Source organism: Pelodiscus sinensis, chromosome 8, assembly GCF_052426305.1.
Source record: "Pelodiscus sinensis isolate ZL-2025 chromosome 8, ASM5242630v1, whole genome shotgun sequence".
Classification (NCBI taxonomy): Eukaryota; Metazoa; Chordata; order Testudines; family Trionychidae; genus Pelodiscus; species Pelodiscus sinensis.
The window spans coordinates 2935886-2956197 of NC_143059.1; the positions used below are offsets into that span (position 1 = coordinate 2935886).

The 20312-nt window shown below is 58.3% G+C and overlaps 2 protein-coding genes across 3 annotated transcripts; one reads left to right on the forward strand and one right to left on the reverse strand.

Moving 5' to 3' along the window:
• The first annotated feature begins 5463 nt into the window (after window positions 1–5463).
• On the forward strand, window positions 5464–16977 carry CUEDC2 (CUE domain containing 2). Of its 2 annotated transcripts, none has more exons than XM_089780010.1 (9): window positions 5464–5603; window positions 6396–6487; window positions 7733–7876; window positions 8333–8394; window positions 9794–9927; window positions 10803–10967; window positions 11308–11369; window positions 13110–13170; window positions 13494–16977. In XM_089780010.1, exons 2-9 carry the CDS (start codon window positions 6414–6416, stop codon window positions 13638–13640), a joined length of 849 nt encoding a protein of 282 aa, XP_089636136.1. In that variant the 5' UTR covers window positions 5464–5603; window positions 6396–6413; the 3' UTR covers window positions 13641–16977. The 2 variants fall into 2 exon arrangements, with proteins under 2 accessions (XP_089636136.1, XP_089636137.1); XM_089780011.1 differs by having other exon boundaries at window positions 13371–13508.
• On the reverse strand, window positions 14880–17876 carry FBXL15 (F-box and leucine rich repeat protein 15). The gene is made up of 4 exons (XM_075934570.2): window positions 17746–17876; window positions 17121–17280; window positions 15381–15883; window positions 14880–15069 (listed from the first exon to the last, which is right to left on the reverse strand). The coding sequence occupies exons 1-4, from the start codon at window positions 17778–17780 to the stop codon at window positions 14880–14882; spliced, it is 888 nt and encodes a 295-aa protein (XP_075790685.2). The 5' UTR covers window positions 17781–17876.
• Window positions 17877–20312: the final 2436 nt, after the last annotated feature.

A 20312-nucleotide genomic window follows, 5' to 3' on the forward strand; every position in this document is an offset into this window, starting at 1 on the left:
TCTCCTAACAGACCCCTAGTTAATCTTTTCTAAGTCACGCACGGAAGAAGGCACAGAGCCAAAGACCTTTCTGCTGTCTTGGGGTGAAGCATTCTGAAACTTTGCCAACACAAAACAAAATATGCCAGGATTAGTTAGTTCGATCTTGTAGAATCAATTTCCAAATATTTTTTCCATGAGTTTTTATTTAGTTTTCTCTATTTCAGGAGATTAACTCTGTAAACCAAATCCGAATGGCCGGAGAGCCTTCAGACTTCACACTCTTTCCAGGTGAATGTCCCATGTGAAAGGGAAAGACAGGGCTGTGAGCTATAAGACCCTGTATTGCTGGATGAGACGTTCTGGATGGTCTGTGTGCCCTAGAAGGAAGTGTGTCTCAGGGTATGTCTATACTGCGGGGGGTTTCCGGGTTACCGGAAAAACTCCGCCGCGTCCAGGGAACGCGTCTGCTTTTTTTTGCGGAAGAGCAAACGCGCTCTTTCGGGGAGCCCTGTGTACGTCGTTCTACGAGGAATAAGGGCTCCTCCAAAAGAGGAGGTTTTTCTGCCATTTGGTCCCATCTAGACGGAGCCAAATGGCGGAAAAGCCTCTTCCAGAAAAAAAAGTGATAATGTAGATGTTGCCTCAGAGGCGGGTGCCTGGGTTGTGTAGGGTTGCTTGTTGTCTTTCATTTTCTGAGGGCTCAGGGCTTGTGGTCTAGATGGAGCATGACCAGGAAGATCTTACAGCCTTTAAATTAAAAACACATCTTTGTCCTATGCCTGGAATGGCGAGGTTTATCCAAGCATGGCTCTTGTTGATGGATGTGGTAAAAGTCTATCCTGTTGGCATGTCATTCTGGGACTTACTAGGTGACTAAGCCAATTGACCCTCTGTTGGCCATACATAATAGTCTGAAGCCAGATGTTCTTCTGTCTAAGTGGGGCATGGGAACCTATGGAAGCCACATGCCTTCATCACCTCCCTGTTTGCGGGCAAAATAGGTGATGGAGCATCGTCTCTTCTGATCACCATGAGCTTGGGCTGTTCTGCTGGTGAAACTGCATCTGAGGATAGGGTGATAGGTCAGTAGAGGGCAGCGTGATGAATCTGCTAAGGCAAAAGCTTAATCACAGAATACTAGGACGGGAAGGGACCTCGAGAGGTCATCGAGTCCAGTCCCCTGCCCTCATGGCAGGACCAAATACTGTCTAGACCATCCCAGTTAGACATTTATCTAACCTGCTCTTCAATATCTCCAGAGATGGGGATTCCACAACCTCCCTGGGCAATTTATTCCAGTGTTTAACCACCCTGACAGTTAGGAACTTTTTCCTAATGTCCAACCTAAACCTCCCTTGCTGCAGTTTAAGCCCATTGCTGCTTGTTCTATCCTCAGAGGCCAAGATGAACAAGTTTTCTCTCTCCTGCATATGACATCCTTTTAGATACCTGAAAACAGCTATCATGTCCCCCCTCAATCTTCTCTTTTCATGTCCAGTTCTTTCAGTCTTCCTTCATAGGTCATGTTCTCTAGACCTTTAATCATTCTTGTTGCTCTTCTCTGGACCCTCTCCAATTTCTCCACATCCTGCTCGAAATGCGGTGCCCTGAACTGGACACAACACTCCAACTGAGGCCTAACCAGCGCAGAGCAGAGCGGAAGAATGGCTTCTCGTGTCTCGCTCACAACACTCCTGTTAATGTCTGGGTCTGTTGGTGAGGGCGGGTGGGGGGAGGGTTGGAGATGTGGGGAAGCGTCAGTAAAGGCAGCGGCTGAGGGTGACTGAACTGGGGTGCCTGGAATTGCTTGTGCACGGCCTGAGAGCAACCAGACTCGTGTGGATAGGAACACGCACATCACAATCTACCTGACTTCATACCACCCGTTTCTCTCCAGCAACAGAAACCAGCCTCCTACAAGGCCCCTGAAATTGCCCACTGCTCCTCCCAGAGGAAGCCTTATCCTGTCACACCCATTTCCAGAGGGGCTTCGTAGAGCCAATCCACTGCCTTTGACTAATAAGTTGAGACGGCCTCCCAGCGTCAGAAGGCCTTGTTGGGTGAGATTAGTCCCTTAAGCTTGCTGAAGTCGAGATTTCCGGACTCCTGTGAGCTGGGAAAGAAATGGGCTGCAAGTGCTGGAACTGCTCGTGCTCCGGGGCCCAGACATCTGGCGGCGGTGGAGTTAGCACGTTTACAAGCCCTTGTGCGGGAGATCCATGAACTAACGCGCCCTTGCCGAATTCTTTGATGTCCTCTGCGGAGATGGAAGTTCTGCCTGCGGTTTGCCATCTCCTAAGGCAGCCATGGGCAGCCGAGGCTCAGGAGGGGACCGCGTGAGTGGCCTCTATCTCCGTGGGCCGCAAGGTTTGCCAGCTGTGCTTGCCTACCTAGAACTGTGGGCGGTGCTGATCGAACCGCAGCAGCGTTGTGATTGGCTGCAGAGGGAGCATGTGGCTCATAGTCAGTGCTGTGTGCAATCAGCACGCACCTCACTTTGTGTGCCCTGGCTGTACGTGTGCGCCACTTTAGTAAGACCAGTAGGAAAAAAAGGATGCGGCTGGAAACCAGCAGAATCTGGCAGCCCCGTGCATGGGCAATGGTAAACCAAATGTCTCGTGGGCCACAGAGAGCCCCGGTGGGCTGCAGGCTGCCCCCCACTCTCCTAAGGGCCTGGGAGTCTGGACACCTGGGTTCTGTTCCCAGTTCTGCCAGACATTGTGTATGAACTTGGCTAAGTCTCTTTGCTGCTGGATGACTCGGCTTCCTCCTCTGTGAAATAATGGCGCCCTCACAGGGAAGTTGAGGCCTAGCCCGTGTTTGCGCATTGAAAGGCCCGGGAAAAGTGGCAAGTGGCAATACCTGTGGCTGAGAGAGAAGAGGGGGGTGGGTTGTGTTGTGGGGACACTAAATGAGAAAGCATCACAGGTATTTTACGGCTGGTCTGGGCCTGAGCAAAGGAGACTGCCTTTGCCAACGTAGTCTGCACAAATGGGGCATCAGTCTGGACCATGTCCTGCCATCCTGCTGCTGCCCCAATCGGCACCACGTAGGCTAGCTGCTCTTGGTGAGTCCGCATCCCAGGCAGGAGGAGCCTTCAGAGAAAAGTGGTCTCTGGCAGGGAGGGGAATGGGAAATGCCCATTGCTCCTTGAGAGCGTGGAGCCCTGAGGACGGGTTCAGCAGCGTGGAGGAGGAGCTGCGTCAGACATCCCAGAAGACGGCCTTCCATTCCGGGGTAGGGTCCCTCATCACTGAGATCAAAGGACAGGGGAAGCTCTTCTGCTTGCCATTTTCCTCTGTGGCCAGCCAGGAAATTGAGGGCGATGGAGGACTCACTGAAAAGCCCCCCGATTAGCCACGCAGCCCATCTCTCGCCTGGCAAGGAACGTCTCTCGTCTTTCTCACAAAAGGCCTGCGAAAGGTGGGTTCTCCGAGAAGAAAATTGTAAATGGGGCTTTGCTAGGAGATAAAAGTCAAGTTTGGGGAGAGGCTAAAATAGTTTTTCCGAGAAGGACTCTGTGTGCACTGCTTGAAACTTCTGTGCATTGTCTGTCTGCCCACATCCCGTAAACGTGGGAAATTCCCTTGGTCTGGAAACCAACCCGGGCAATTCTGGAGGACAGGAGCCCGAGGTCGTTACAAATCGCCGTCTCAGCACTGCCAAAGGTTTGGGAAAGGGACTGTGAACGCTAGTGAGTCACCTGGCGGGCTGCAGTGTTCCTGTTGCTGATTTATTTATCCTTGGGTTCCACTCCTCCCTGCCTGACGTTCCCCTGCAAGTGCCGTTGATCAAGGAGACAAGTGACTGTGCCAGTTCTATTGATTAGAATAAATTACTAGCAGCTCATTTATGGACCTCGCCGAAGCGCTTTTGAGGTGGCGGACTGTGCTCTATTGTTCAGTAAATTGGGTTGTCAGAGAAAGCTATTGTTACAAGTATGGTTACCTTTTATTGTTACTGTTCTCACACTGCGATACTGGCCAGCCTCGTGGAAAGATGAAAATCTCTCTTGCCAGTTTGCAGAGTGTCATGATGGTTCTGAGGAAGAGAGGGATGAAATCTCTCCCTACCCGCAGTGGTTGTAAAAAGCACATCCCTGGTGCTGTATATGTATTGCCCACCCACAGTTTCTGTAGGGCTAATGACCTTCCTTGGACTTGCAAGCTCAGGGAATTTGCTAGTGACCAGCGATTGCAGGTTGCAGGAAAACTGCTGCTTAGTACGCTGTCCCCCAGCAATGACATTCGGAAGCCAGAATTTTGCTTGCAATTGGGTTGGCGATGCTTGATTTTTGCCAGTCAGCTGAGAAGGTCGGATTCGTTCCTGGGCAGCAAGCAGAGAGTAGTTTTAATACACCACTCTGCTTCTGGAAGGGTACGGCATTTGCAAAAGCAAGCAAACTGCTAGCAAAGAGTCTTTCTAAGCCAAAATGGAAATGCCGTTCACCAAGCAGACACTTAAAGGGGAGGTCTGTGACTAGGCCTTCATGCTGGAGAGCTCTTAGAAGGGTCCTGCCTTTTGTTTCATTGCAATGCCTTGAAATGGGAATTTTCATATTGAGATTTTACTGCAAAGAAGCCTTTCCGGTGAACACTCATCCATTTGCTTTGCTGGTGCCGTCTTCCTTCCTTTGTTGCTTTTTGCAGGTATGCTATTTATCTAGGTTCCTTTGGTGCTGGCCCGCACTTGTTCTCCCAAGAAGAATGATGGCAGTTATACCTCATTATGACTTACGATGGGAAAGTCAAGGGGGCGGGGAGGAGCTTTTAAGGATTGCATTTTAGAAAAGCGGGAATGCTGGCGGAGGGGCAGTTGCAGAAGGGTTTGGAAGAACAAGTGGGCTTGGCCTTTAGCTCTTAACAACGTGAGATTGGTGGTGGCCCTTGGTGGTGGTGGCTCTGGATCTCAGCTGGTGGTGGCCCTTCGTGGTGGTGGCTCTGGATCTCAGCTGGTGGTGGCCCTTGGTGGTGGCAGCTCTGGATCTCAGCTGGTGGTGGCCCTTGGTGGTGGCAGCTCTGGATCTCAGCTGGTGGTGGCCCTTGGTGGTGGCAGCTCTGGATCTCAGCTGGTGGTGGCCCTTGGTGGTGGCGGCTCTGGATCTCAGCTGATGGTGGCCCTTGGTGGTGGCAGCTCTGGATCTCAGCTGGTGGTGGCCCTTGGTGGTGGCGGCTCTGGATCTCAGCTGGTGGTGGCCCTTGGTGGTGGCGGCTCTGGATCTCAGCTGGTGGTGGCCCTTGGTGGTGGCGGCGGCTCTGGATCTCAGTCTGGTCAGCTGATGTGGGAAGGTTTGGTGGCACAGGGGGATACCTCCCTCAGGACCCATTCCCAGCCCTAGAACTGTGCTACAGTCGTATAACCAGGGTTGGTTCTTTTTCCATTTGTGTTAATACAGGTGTGAATGAATCGGTATCGTCCTCAGTTTGAGTGCCCTGGCCACGTGCCCCGAAATTCCTTTTCCAGGGTAGAACTGTCCAGGGTCTCTCTGCCTGTGGCCTGAATTGGGATGAGAAGATGCAGCCAGTGGCGAGCCATAAGCCCTAGCCTGTAAATTCAGGTCTACGAGGCTCGGTCCGCACAGTACCAGTGTCGCCCACCAGGAATCCCGATAGCATCCTCAGGTAGGCATCTGTGCCCCTTCTGTAACTCCGGCCTGGCAGTGAGGTTGCCGGCACATACGTAGGGGGTGTGAGTGAGACAGCTGGTGGGGGTGCGGGACTGGACTCTACCACTCCCCGAGAGAGCGGGTGGACGGTGCAATCCCCTCCCTTGCTTGCGTGGGAGGCCTGTGATCCTTAGAACTCCCCAGCGTGGTTACGGCTCTCAATCGCGCCCTGTTGTGCTCACGTCCATCTACAGACCAGCCCATTCACACAGCCCAACAGTGGGCGCCTGTTGGGGCAGGATTCCGCTGGCATGGTCCCACCTGACCCGGAGACCTTTGATATTCTGGCTGGCAGACTAGTTGGCTGTGCCCTGTCTGGTATTCCCTTGAGCAAGCCACAACAGGCTGCCCTTTCACTGAAAGGCACGAGCTGCTCTCCCACCCATTTACAAGGCCAGGCGTCACTGACAACACTGTTTGCTGGAAGAGCCGCCCTCTCCCCCAGGGAGCAGCAATACCCAAAGCCAGCCTTCCTCGGGGTCCGTCCTGCCCTTGCAGTTGGCAGCTCTGCAGCTTGACGCGCGTCAGGGCCCCTAGCGGGACTCCGTCGGCTGAGAGGAGAGCATCACACACCCGTTGTGAAAGCGTTAGAGGCCCGTGGCAGGGAGAGCCGAGTGACAGGCCCCCAGGGCCGGTGGCGTTTGGGAATTGTTGTGATTGCACGAGCCTGTGTGGAGGTGTGGTGCCTGCAGCTGCGCTGGCCTCATTCCTGCCTCTGAAATTATATGTTTTTTCCCCGCACGTGGAGAGACCCATTTAAAGAGACATGGCTCTTGAAAGAATCATTCGAGACTCTCTGATGTGCTTCATCCAGTCCCACATCCCTGCGGCCGATCTCAGGTATGTGCCAGCTCCTCTTCTGCATTTGAACTTGCTGTTAGGTGCCCTTCCCCCCTTCTGTTAAACTCCAGGGCTACATCTATATTGGCAAGATTTTGCGCAAATACTCTTTAACGCAAGAGTTTTTGTGTTAGAGTATTTGCGCAAGAGACCATCTACACTGGCATGTGCCTTTGCGCAAGAGATGTGCTTTTGTGCCAGAGCATCCATGCCAGTGTAGACGCGCTCTTGCGCAAGAAAGCTCTGATGGCCATTTTAAACATCGGACTTTTTTGCGCAAGTAATTGATGTTGCCTGTCTACACTGGCCTCTTACACAAGAACAGTTGCGCAAGAGAGCTTATCCCTAAGCGGGAGCGTCAGAGTATTTGCACAAGAAGCCCTGATTTCATACATTAGAACATCAGTGTTCTTGCGCAAGTACTCGCGGCCAGTGTGGACAGGTGGCAAGATTTTGCGCAAAAGCAGCCACTTTTGTGCAAAATCTTGCTAATGTAGACGTAGCCCAGGTCTCATGTTCTCCGTGTGTTGTATTCTGCTGCCCCTCAGTCGAGATCTCAGGAGCGTGTGTCACTTGTCCAAAGTGCTAAAATCCGCACACCATGTGTAAGAGTGTTTACCATGTCATAGCCGCCAGGGAACTGAGGAATAAGGTTATCAATTTCTTATCCAGGAACACCGATCTCTCTAGCTCCTTGCATCATATGGGGATCCCAAAGTGCTTTTCAGACAGCACACTGATCCACCCATACACTGTTTATATAACGAGAACTTTGCCCACTAGGGAATGCAGCCACCTCTAGGTTGGAACGCAGTTGCAGTACGTGGCAGCTGCATGCAGACTGAGGACAGAAAGTGGAGAAGAGCAGGGCAGTCGGAAGGGTTGTTCACCTGAAATTCTGTCTCTACAGAGTACAGTTACCCTTGGAATCGACCCTAAACACGAGTCACGAGTGCTCAGACATTGTAACGCCAAGTGCTGCGCCCCTCCCCCCACAGCAGTGTCCTGTGTATTACTGCAGTGCTGGCGGGGAAAGAAGACAGTCACAAATTAAATGGCACAAGTCACTTTCTGCAGCTCCCCAGTTTCTCCCCCAAACTCTGCAAGTTCTGACCCGACCCTGCCTGCCTTCACTTGGGAGATCCGATCCAATCACACTGCAGGAAGCTGGCCAGGTGGAAGGGCACTGGCAGGGCGAGTACTGGTTGGCTCAGCTCCCTAAGCGTGTGTCTTCCTTGTCCCCAGCGGGATGGATGACGTCGTCTTCTCCTACATCGCTAGCGTCCTGGAAGAACTAAGCTCTCCCGAGCCGTCCGAGGAGAACTTTGACATGGACACTTTCGTGGAAATGATGGAGGCCTTTGTCCCTGGCTTTGCAGAAATCGACAGGTGCGTGTCACTGAGCATGTGGGACGTACACACCACACTCCAAGCACTGGGCCTGAGTGCTCTGTCCCAGGATCTTCTGGTCCCAAAGCCATGCAGTCATGGACAGAGTCCAGCCTCTGCCGTTACGAGCACATGTTGCAAGCAGGCCCCAGTTTGTTACACCGCCTTCCCTAGGACCCCAGCCCACAGCAGCCGCTGGGTCCCTCCTCCCAGATCAGCGGCTCCGCAGGGTGGTGGTTTTGCACAGGTTGGGGGGCACGTGGCCAGTGTAGAACTGCAGCAGCAGCCGTCTGCTGTTAGTGACTCCCGCCAGACGCGAGGGGCGCACTGCGCAGGTACCGCACAGGGCTTTCAGGGCGGGTGCTCGCAGCCCCTCGCTCAGCAGGGAACGGGTGTGTTGGAAGGCGACCGTGCTTATCCTCCCGGTGGCGCTCACCCTTCAACTCTCTCTTGCAGCGGGAGCGTGTGCGAGATGATGTTTGCCCTCTCGGCACGGCTCAGCGAAGCTCGCCGCAGAGGTAAGCTGCGCGGCGGGCATACGATTTCACCGTGACGTTTTCGGAGGGACGGGAAGCCGCGCAGAGCAGCGCGTGGTCTTGCCGGGGAAGCGGGGAATGCAGGGGAGTCTGAGTCTGAATCGCTTGGCTCCTGATCCGACTAAGTCAGAGCCTTGGCAGGAGCACGTGGGCGGGGAGCGGCCTGGAATGTGCTTGTTGGGGGCTGCATTAGAGGCGCTCGTGTGGGGAAACCCGCTAGAACAAGTCCGGGGGCTGCTGGTGTCCCCCCCGCGCAGGAAGAGGAAGGGTCCCTGTGCAGGCCTGCTGCCCCTCGGGTAGTCTGAAGAGGCCAGGTCCAATCGTCCTTCCAAAGCCCATAGGTTGGGGGGGTGTCTCTGCATTCCCGTTAGCAGCAGAGCTCCCGGCCTGCAACCCCGGACAGTCTATTGTGTGAGATACTTGGTCCGCTGGGTTCTCTGTCGGTGGCGTCTGTACATCGCGGAGGGATGCCTGTCTAAAGGAACTGCTCTAGCCCGCCTGCAACTAGGGACCAGCTGCAGGAATTGCCGGGGGAGGTGCCAGGCCTGGGCTGTGCAGGAGGGCCAGCGCGATGGCCATAGCGGTCCCTTCTGCCCTTCGAATCCAAGAGCCGGCTGCATTCGTGCCTCCCAGCAAAGCAATGGCTCTGTGTCTGCGGGCAGAGGTGTAAAGTCTCTGGGAGTGAGACCCGTTAGGGCAGAGGGGTCCAGATTTTGCCGAGCTACAGTCTCAAGGTGCCTCACGGACATAGGAAGTAGCATCCCCATTTCGCAGAATGGGAAACCGAGGCAAAGGCCATCTAAATGACTTCCCCTTGTCACACTCAAGGAGCCTGTGTTAGAGCTGGGAGAAATTCCCAGTCTGGTGCATTAACCATTCTCCTCCCCACTCCCCCGAGTACAGCCTGCCCACACTGCGTGCTGGGTCCTACAGCGTGCAAGAGCCTCACCTATATGTGAATGAATTCCCCGACAAACAATTCTGTTATGGCTGAGACTGGTCATTTAATAAAGCACGTCACAGGGATGGTATAATTCACCCCAATCCCAGCCCTACAAACCCTGGAAATTCACTTGAAAGGTTAAGGTGTCAGTTAAGTTCAACCATGGTACCGTCTGGAAACGCAGAGTTAAGGCACCCAAACAGCCTTAACTCCGCCCCGCTGTGGGCCTGTATGAACAAGGAGGCACCCATGCCTGGCTGGCAGTAGTAGAAGAGCTTTGGTTCCAACCAGGCATGGAGAACGCAATTTGTGCTGACGTAGGGCACAGTAGCAACCTTCCCATAACGAAAGGGAAGCTGTAGCCTTGTGTGGCTGTAGCCTTGTGTGGCTGTAGCCTTTGCAGGGCGGTGCTGAATCAACGTGCCTGGTGTCTTTAAGAAAGGGTTTGCCAAACGGCTGTGGGGAGTGCGAGCAGAGCCCCTGCCGAAGAGCTGGAGCAGAGCAAGGAGCAGAGGGCCGGTGCTTCTGAGGAGGGGCGGCTGCACGAAGCCGCAGAGGGAGCCGTGGCTCAGGTACTGGGGTCAGGGCGGCCAGAACCGCGCGCCGGAGTTGTACCAAAGGTGTCCGGCCATGTTCTGGTTGGGGGGGGGGGGTAGAAGCACTGTCATGTCAGGGTGACCGTGGCTCGTGTGATCTGAGCCCTGGAGACGTCCGGGGGAGGTCGGCCGTTGCCAGCAGCGGGGTGGATGAGCCCTGCGGCGGGAGGACGTGGTGCTACCTGGGGGACAGGAGGTAGCAGAGCTGCTGCCTGCTTGCAATGACAGGCCCCGTGGGACTCGGCAGAGGAGCCAGGTTCCGGCTGACTCTGCCATTCTCATCCCCTGCCAAGTCCAAGTGCCTGACAGCTCAGTCCGGGAAACGGAGACACCCTCCGACTTCCCCTTGCCACCCCGCAGGTGGCTGGTGCCACGGTTCCTGAAGGGAGTCTGCAGAACTGTGTGTGTTTGTACCACGCCCTCCCCTCCCCTCGGGGACTCACGCTTGCAGCCGGAGGTCACCTCTCCCCCCCGGACCCTGCCAAAGCTGTAATTGCTAACTGGGGTGACCCTCCTTGCAGCCCCCTCCCCCTCCAAGTCAAGGCTGTGCATAAATGGCCAGTCCCCGGGGCATGGATGTGCAGCAGCAGAGTGACAGATGAGCCAGGGGCTCCTGACCTAGTGACACGAGGCAGGGCACTCCTCTCCCGACTCCCGGCTGCTGTGCGCGAGGGCAAGACCTGCCAAGAGCCCATAGCTGGCTCCCCAGGCAGGGATGAGGCGTGCACCTGCCCCGGGAGGAGACTTGAGTCTCCTGGACCTGCAGAGATATATCTGGCCTATGGAAACGAGTGTTCCTGGCCTGAAGTGCCCTGCCCCTGGACTCAGCCTGTGTCTCTTTCCCTGGCCAGGGAGCAGGAGACCTGCAAGGCGGGGTGGAGCTGCTGCTGGAGATGTTCCCAGCCTGTACCCTCCAGCAGGCTCAGACGGCCCTGGCCATGGCGCTGGGGAGCCTGGACGAGGCAGTGCAGTTCCTGGTGGAGGAGAAGACGGGCCCAGGGGCTGAGCCCGTGAAGGTAGGGGCCTGGCAGCAGTGCCGGGGACCGGAGGGAGCCATGCAGCAGGGCATCACGCCAGCTGCAACGCCGGTCCTGACCTCGGGGAGAGGCTGTGGAGATCTTCCATGCCCCCCGCCCCCCACAGAAACCCGGCCAGCAGCTCCTCCCACTGTGAGCGGAGCACGGAGACCCACTGAGCCGGCTCCTCCCCCCCGGCAGGGCCGCCACTAGAGGCTGGGCCCCAGCCATTCTCCCCTCCCGCCAGCCAGCAGCAGCTCCATGCTGGCTCCATCTCCCAGGGTGGAATGGGACACGCTGATGGCTTTGTCACTGACGCACCTTCCCTGCTCTGTGCCAGGAGACTGCCCGGCCCCGCCGAGCCCCCAGGCCAGAAGAGCTCAAAGGCTTTATCTTACAGAAGTAAGTACCCGGCCGCGAGCAGCCGCCAGGACAGACCAGGACAGACCAGGGGCTTGGGGAACCGGTCACACGTGGGACTGGCCCGCCCTGCCGAGCTGACCCGTGCGCGAGCTGTGGTGTGTGCCACTCAGCAGGCAGGCCAGGGCCCTGGCTAATCTCGCAGTGCTGGGCCAGGCAGAGAAAGGAAGGGAAGGGACCTCTGCGTGGGGTTTCCCTAGGGATTCTTACAGCATGCCCAACTCAGATGAAGCCTGGTATCCCTAAATGTCTGCCTCTCCTGCCTGGCTTTCGGCTTCCCTACATCAAGCGACGGCTGGACTTCAGCTGGCAGGTGTGGGACAGACAGGAGAGAACCCGGCTTGGTCTCCCAAGCACTAGCCTAGCTCCGGCAGCTCTGACCCCGGCTCGGCACTATCACAAGGGAGCAGCCATGCTGAGTAAATCGATGCCAGTCACACATGCGAACCTCGCTTTAATGTGGCTTTGGCAGCGCCCTGCACTTACAGCGCACTCGAGCACGGTGGCAGGGAGCAGCCCTCTGGCTGGCCACACGCAGGAGCAGCCCGGGGGAAGCGACCCAGGCTGGCGCTGCTGTCTCACAGTTGGCTTAGCCCCAGAGGGGTACCAGGCGCGAAGGACTCACCAGTACAGGGAGCGTCAGCTGGACAGGCCCACGGGGGCCCTTTCCCTGGCCAACAGCAAAGGGTTCTAGTGCAGGAACTTTCGAAGGGTCATCTCTGCAAGGAGAAATGCATCCACTTCAACCCTGTGCTACCCGGTGCCACCGAGTGCGGATCCAAGCGGCAGCATCCTTACTGCGTGGTGCTGACTGCGCCAGGCGCGCACTGCCCGTCCACTGACTGCAGCCTGCGTCCTAGAACAGACCAGGGCTTGGCTCTCATCTCTCAGCCTTGACAGGGCCCCAGAGCCTCCACGGTATTCCAGCACCTACCGCGAGACACCCACGTGCCGGAGCAAACCGAGTAGCCAGTCTGCATTGAAGCCCTCTTCCCACGGCCTGGGCTGATGCCTCCCTCTGGAAGGCTAGCCCCGCCTCCCTCCCCCGCTAGCCCTGGGCTCATTCCCGGCGTGCCGGCTGTAACCTTTTGGGCTGGCAGCTGGGGGTCAGGGGGCAGGGTTCCCTACAAGCAGAGCGCTGGGGCGGCCGCCCAGCTGATTGGCAGAGCGCCCCCAGCCGGCAGCAGGTGTTCCCGTTCGTGTGCCCAGACCGATTTATTCTGCATGTGGATGGAAACTGAGGGAACACGTTGGCAAGGGGGTAAGAGCGCGCTGGGAGCAGCCCACTCTAGTCACCGCGTCGGGCGCGGGAGGGATGCTAAACATCAGTGAATTGAATAGTTGAGTAACCTCGTGACATTTTATTGGTTAGTCGACTATTCTACAGACCCTGGGGGCGGGGCCGGCAGCCAGTGCATCAGAGGCATCAGCGCGGGGAGCCAGGCAGGAGCTGGTCCGCGAGGGGAACCAGTTTAAAAACCAGCTCCCCTCATGGACCGGCTGCCTGTCCCTTGTGCTGCAGCGGGGTGGCAGCAACCCCTGCCTAGGGGAGGTCTGATCTCCCGGCCTGCGGGGATAGGTCCTGGACCAGCCTGTACTGGCAGGGAGAGGGAAATGCGCGTGGTCTATAGCATTAGCCTCTAAGCTTCTGCTTCTCGGTTAATCGACTCCACTATCACATCCCTGATGTAGTGCAGCTTTCGCTGGCCTTGTCTGTTTCAGATACATGATGGTGGACAGCGCCGAGGACCAGAAAACACACAGGCCGGTGCCCCCCAAGGAGGTGAGGGGAGCCACGGTGGGCATGGCTGCGGGGCTAACTGCAGGTTGGCAGCAGAGTGACAGCTGCCGCTGCCAAAGCCCTGTCCGTAGAGCCTTTGGCGGGCGGGGGGGGGGGGGGGGGACTGGTCTGGCCAGGAAAGGTGTCACATGGGCAGCAGGGGCTGTCAGCATTACCACACCAGCCTAATGCTGTTTCCGCAGGAGGGTGCCTGCAGACCCCCGTGGATTCATCCTGCTTTCCTAGCCATTCTCCAGCCCCATGTCGATGGATGCCCCCTTTCCCAGAGCTCCCCTCACTTGGCACCCATTTCACTGCCTTCCTAGGCGCCCAAGAAGCTAATCCGCTACATTGACAACCAGGTGGTGAGCACCAGGGGAGAGAGGTACACAGACATTAAGAAGCCAGAGAGCGAGGAGATGAAGAAAACTTACATCAGCCTCAAGCCAGCCAGGAAATACAAATTCCACTGACGAGCCGCCTCTCAAGCCGTCGTCCTGTACCTTGCTGCCCGGGGATTTCTACACTCTGCTACCTGCAACGCACCCGCCCTGGGAGCCAGTCTGCTCCGCCAGCTCTAAGCGTGACAAGCCACGGAAGGGCCTTTTCAGCCACGCTGCTTGTGCGACCTTCCCCATCGCCCCTCCGCAGCCCAGAGCCTGCAACCGCTATGGCAAATGGCACCAACACGGTTGCTGGGCCCCCTCTGCCGTTCCTTGCACAGGGACTTCTAGCCAAGGTGTGGCTAGTGCAGTAGTGTGTGTAGTGGTGTGTCTCGTGCGCCCGAGTAAAGATGGCATGAAGCAGAGTGGGGTCCAGCCAGCGCACGTCAGCTCCTAGGAAGGGGCACAGCCCGCAGGTAGCTGGAGACTCCAGCTGCACCCTGTCTGCCACACCCCACCAGAGGCATGAGACGGTGCCTGTAGTCTGGCCAACGGCAGCTCCCTCAGCATGTTCAGTTCACAGCGATTGGGAACCCTTAGCTAGAAATTAGGCCTGGCCTGGCGAGCTTCCCACCCCTGCTGGACCTGCAGCTCCAGGCCGCTCCGGGGCCGAGTGGCAGCCCCAGTCCCGTGCTGAGCCCGGACCACAGACCAGGATGGCGTCTTGCTACACATCTGACCAAACTCCGGTCATGTCAGAGTTCCCTGGTGGGGAATAGCGTCGGCGTCTGCCCCTGCTGTGCAGAACCCCCGGGGCTGCACTCTTCTCCCTTAGCGGGCAGTGGGGAACCCAGCCCCCCTCCAGCTCCACGGACCCAGGGCTGCTCTCCCCCAGCCAGCATGCTGAGCACGGCCGTCATGCAGTAGCAGGCCTGGGCCAGCTGCCCCAGGTATGGCTGCATGGTCAGGGCAACTAGCCAGGGCCACTGCTGCCAGGAGCCGGCCCAGCCCTCTGGTTTCTGAGGCCGTTCCAGCCTGCCATAGCTGCCATACGCTCCCTGCCCCGTCCCTAGGCCCCTCCCCTTCCCCAGGGCACAGCTGGCCAGTTCGTTCGACAGCTCTGCAGCCAGTCCCGGCACAGCACGCGGGGCCTAGAGTTTAAATATCGTCCCCTTTACCCGCCGGGACGTGCTTCCCCCGGGGAGCCTGCGACACACAACGGGCTAACGCGCCCCGGGGGGAGAGGGAGGGCAGAGCCCCAGCAGGACCAGCCGCACTGATGGGACAGACTGTGCCCTCCCGGAAGCAGAGGCCAGCTGACGCCCTCCCCTAGATCTGAAGGTTAATGAAGGGGGCGAATCCAGCCCCGTCCTGCAGCAGAACGAGGGCCCTCTGCAGCGGCGGCTCCACATCCAGCTCCACCCCACGGCCACGCAGGACGCTCAGGCTGGACTCGGCCACCTTGTGACAGTGTTTCACCCTCAGCGAGCGCAGCTTGGAGCAGTACTCGGCCAGGACCCTGCCAAGAGAGAGCACAGGCTGGAGGCCACAGCGCCTGCTCCCCGCACCGCCCTGGGTGAGTGACACACACAGTACCCGTCCCCTGGGACGCGGGCCTGGCCGGGCATGGAGCACAGGAGAGCCTAGTCTGGTGAGTGCCCAATCCCGATCCCTCCCCATGGCATCCCAGAGATCTTACTGCAGCTGGCTAGTGTCTCCACGGTCAGCCAGGGCTTGCCCCTCAGCCCAGAGCCCCCGCAGGAGCAAGCAAGGAAGAGACCCTGCCTCCCTCCCATCTCCCCAGCCCCCACCGCTACGGAACCCTGGTACCTAATGGCCTCGTTCTTGACCCGCAGACACCCGGTGAGGTCCAGGTGCTCCAGCTCAGGGCAGCACTTGGCAATCTCCTCCACAGCCGTGTCGCCCACGTTGGCATTGACGGCCAGCGAGAGGGACGTCAGCCGGCTGCACTTCTGCGCCAGGTAGCAGATGGCGTCGTCCTTCAGCTGGCGACAGGCCGTCAGGTCCAGGGACTCCAGCGCCTTGCAGTGGTCAGCCAGGCTGCGCAGAGAGAGGCTGTCCACCCACTCGCAGTGAGCCAGGGAGAGAGAGCGCAGCTGGGGGCAGCTCAGCGAGATGGCCACCAGCGCCTGCCGGCTCAGCTGCAGGCAGCTGCTCAGCGAGATCTCCTGCAGGTGGTGGTTCTGGCCAATCACAGGCAGCAGCTCCTTGTCAGTCAGCCAATCAGAGCAGTTCTGGAGCGCCAGCTGCTGCAGGACTTCGTTGTCTTTCAGGAGGTTACAGAAAGCAGTTCTGGGGATGTGGGGGCCGGCCTGCATTGGGGAACAGACAGTGAGAGCTCCAGGCCCTCAGTGCCCCCCAGCCCCTGGTTCTGAGATCCTCTTCCTTGCACCAGAGACATTAAAGAGTCAAGAGCCAGAGGAGGGGTGGTGGGTCACCAAATTCACCCCCCTACCAGGGCTGAGGCATTTCCTGCAGCTTCGTCTCCACTTCCCTGGCCCAAGTGATACAGCTGCCACAGCTTCCCTTAAGAGACCTTTCCAGAGGGTGGGAATTCACAGAATCAGAGAACCACAGAGCTGAAGAGACCTCAGGAGTCATCAAGTCCAGCCCCCAGCTCTACGCAGGACCAATCCCAACTAAAGAATTCCCGCTCTTCAACCCAAGGTCACCCCTCTTGATGGCCTTGCCTTGCCTTGCTTCTGTTTCTACACCCTGGCCTCTCTACTCCAGGCAGTTCCAAGTCGCTGGGTCCAGGCTAGAGCAAGCTCGTTTTCCCAGCCAGTCCCACCTTTGTGCAATCTCTCCGAGGCTGTGCAAGTCGCCATGGGCGCACGCTTCTGAGTAACAGCGGCTCAAGCGAGTTTAGCCACAGGTGGTAACAAACAATGCAACTGAATCCACTCGAGCCACTGCGTGTTCAGCATGTGCTGAAATATCCCCACCGGCTTTACTTTACTTGGAACTGGTTTAAGGTGCACCTCTTCTGAGTTCTGCGCAGGTTTGCGGGCAGAGCAGCTCTCCACTTAGGCCCAACCTGCAGTCGCCTGCATCTTATTCATCCGGAGGAGCCATCCCTACAGCACCTCCACAGTAGGGCTGGAAGAATTCTTAGCTTGGTGGGTTCCAGTCCCTAAGCCTAGATGTGCCTGCGCACATTGTATTCCTCCACCCGCGCTCCCTCCTCAAGGAGCCAGACCCATCTGGACACACCACGTTCCACACACGGCTGTACTCCCACCCAGCTCCACCCCGGCAAAACAGGGTCCTTTCTGTCCCAGCACAGGGCTCTGCTCTCCCCTGCTGGCGCTTGGCTGGGGCCACAGGAAGGGCTTCTGCTTTCATCAGCCCTGGCGCCTAATGGCCTGTTATTAACAAATAAATCTGCTCCCTGCTGAAACCTGAATTACTCCTCTGTGATGTCAGCTCCCACAAGCGTGGGGGAGGTGCGCTCACCAGAGCAAATACTCCGTGTGCATTGCCCCCCACACCCCGACTTGCCCACTGTGAGCGCTGCCCGTCTCCCCAGCGGTGCAGCCCCGCCCGTACCTGGCTGGAGTCGAAGCAGCGCATGTTGGCCAGGTGCAGCTGGACGAGGGCCTGGAACGGCTTGCTGACCCTCTGCAGCCGCAGGAGCTGTCGCAGCGGCAGGTGGCAGAGGACGTGAGGCACCAGGACATCTTCCCAGGGCAGGTCCAGGAGATGGCCCCTGCAGGAGAAGCCAAAGTAGGTTAAACCCAGGTGAGCCGGCCCACTGGGGGGCACTGCTACCCTTCCCCTCCACCCGGCCCCACTGGGGGGCGCTGCTCCCCCTCCCCTCCACCCGGCCCCGCTGGGGGGCGCTGCTCCCCCTCCCTCCACCCGGCCCCGCTGGGGGGCGCTGCTCCCCTTCCCCTCCACCCGGCCCCGCTGGGGGGCGCTGCTCCCCTTCCCCTCCGCCCGGCCCCGCTGGGGGGGGCGCTGCTCCCCCTCCCTCCACCCGGCCCCGCTGGGGGGGGCGCTGCTCCCCCTCCCTCCACCCGGCCCCGCTGGGGGGGGGCGCTGCTCCCCCTCCCTCCACCCGGCCCCGCTGGGGGGCGCTGCTCCCCTTCCCCTCCACCCGGCCCCGCTGGGGGGGGGCGCTGCTCCCCCTCCCTCCACCCGGCCCCGCTGGGGGGCGCTGCTCCCCCCGTACCCGGGGCAGGACCGGGGCTCCCCTGGCGGCTCCATGGGACTCTGCTTTGCTCTTCGCCGGCCGGCCGGCTTCCTAACCCCGCCCCCAGCGATGACGTCTCGGCGCCTGCTAACTACGTCATCCGGCGGCAGCGGGGCGGAAACGCGAGTGCCCTTTCGGCAGACGAGCTCAATCGAGCGCCGCGGCGTCGTTCGGCCCTTCCTGTAAAGTGTCCGGAGGGAGCCGCCGGCGCGGAGAAAGCAGTTCCGGCCTAGGCGTGGGCCCACCCCCAGGGCAGGAGGAGACAGTGCTGCCTGCTCTGGGGGCGGATCGCCCCGCCCTGAACCCCGTCCCCAGGGCTTGGGGGCAGGCGGTCTGTGTGTCACCCCCCATGGGGCTTTCGCTGCCTGTGACCCTGGCCAGCCTTCTTAGCTGGGGGAGCAGGACAGGCCCCGCTTGGCAGAGCAGCAGGGGAGGGGGCCCCGCCCCATGAGTTCACTGCGGGGTCCGAAAGCGTGAGCTGTGCAAGTTGCACCATCCGCACCCTGCGCAGAGGCCCCTGCCAGGAGGCTGCAGCACTTTGGGGTCCTATACACGCAGGGCTGCGTCTAGACTGGCGAGTTTTTCCACAAAAGCAGCTGCTTTTGCAGAAAAACTTGCCAGCTGTCTACACTGGCCGCTTGAATTTCCGCAAGAACACTGACGATCTCATGTAAGAAATCAGTGCTTCTTGCGGAAATCCTATGCTGCTCCCGTTCGGGCAAAAGTCCTTTTGCGCAAAAGGGCCAGTGTAGACAGCTCAGATTTGTTTTGCGCAAAAATCGTGCGGAAAATCGTGTCTAGATTGGCACAGACGCTTTTCCGCAAAAGCACTTTTTGCGGAAAAGCATCTGTTCCAATCTAGACGCAATTTTCCACAAATGCTTTTAATGGAAAACTTTTCCGTTAAAAGCATTTGCGTAAAATCATGCCAGTTTAGACGCAGCCACAGTCTTGATTTGTAATTAACAACCTCAGCAAATCGGAAAGAGACCGAGCATTCAAACCTGCTGCAGAGAAATCCCCCACCCCTGGACCAGGTGCCGGGAGAAAAGAGGAGTGGGCGCCAGCCGCAAACAGAATGAAGCTGGAATCACAAGGTCAGCAGCAGCAGGTCTGGGGCGCTGATGGGACAGGGAGCTCATCTTCCTTGAGTCGGGAGGGTGCTGGGGAACCAAGAACTCCCCCTCACAATGGGTGAGTTGCCTGGCTCAGCCGCAGGCTCTAGGCCTGGAGCGGGGCCGTGGGGTTTCGCAGCCAGCTGGCTGCTGCTGAGTGCAAGGACTGACCAGGACTCCATGGGGTGTACGGGTGCCCTGAGGCAGTTGTCCTGGGTTAATCTGGGCCAATGGGGCCTGGGACGAATCAATCTAAGCTGCATGGCGTGGGTGGCTGTTTCTATGTGGCCATCGCCTGCACTTCTGCAGGGGACCATGGTCAGGGCACTGGGGCTTTTCCCTCCCCTCCGAGTGTTTCTGCTGGAGAGTGGGGTCAAGCTTTGGCCAGGGACAGGTCGGAAGTGCTAGGAGCTGCCCCCCGATGCCCTGTGGACAGGGGACACCAGGGGCTTTCTCTGTTACATACACTGGTGCTGGGGAGTAGGGTTGGGGGTGAACAATGGTCTCTTTCCTTTTTTCCATCCTTGTGTGGAATACATTTTGTTCTGTGCACCGAGGTATGTGCGGATGGGCATCACCAGTAGAAATACAGGCTGCTGGCTGTGTGGGCTCTGCTAATCAGCTGGGTGGCATTTGAATCTCTGCTGGGTGGTCACCCAGGTGCCCAGCTCTCAAGGAACACTGGTGTGATGTAGTGGGGGTACCTTGCTGGTTGCTATGCTGGGCAGTGGGTTGTCAGTGACCTCCACTGGCTGCTGGCTGCAGGACGGCCCAGCAGGGCAGGGGATGAGTCATTATGCAAGGGGGCTCCAAACCTGTCCCACCAGTATCTCCCAGGGAGCGGAACAATGGGAAGAAGGGGAGTGGAGACCTGGCTGGGGGCAGGGCTGGAAGTGAGGGAGTTAGGTTTCTGGCTGGTATCATGGAGGAAGCAGCCTAGGCAACGGGCTGGGATTTAGGGGCCCAGGCTCCCCCATCTCAAGGGGGGCTGAGGCATCCTAGGCCTGCCCTGGAACCAGATTCCATCTGTGCTGTGCTGTATCCTGGAGAAGCAATAAACTCCCTCTGTTCTACTGGCTGGGGGAGTCTGTCTGTGTCATTACGGGGGTGCAGGAGATGGGAAAACCCCAACGCGCCGTCACAACTGGTCATGGGGGCTTTTCCTGCCCTGTTGCTGGGGGCCTGGGGCCCTCCAGTTGGCAGGGGCACATGGGCATAGGCCCCCTAGACCCAGGGCTAATCCCCCACTGCACAAGGGTGGGGGAGGGAGCAATGGGGTGGGGCATACGTCAGTGCAGCAGGTGGCTGTTTTGATGTGAGACTCGTGGTACTAGTGAATAAATAGGATTCCCCATTTAGCAGATGAAGGATTAAGGCACCTTCTGGTGAGTCAATAGACTCAGAAGAGATCACTGAGCAGCCGGCACTGAC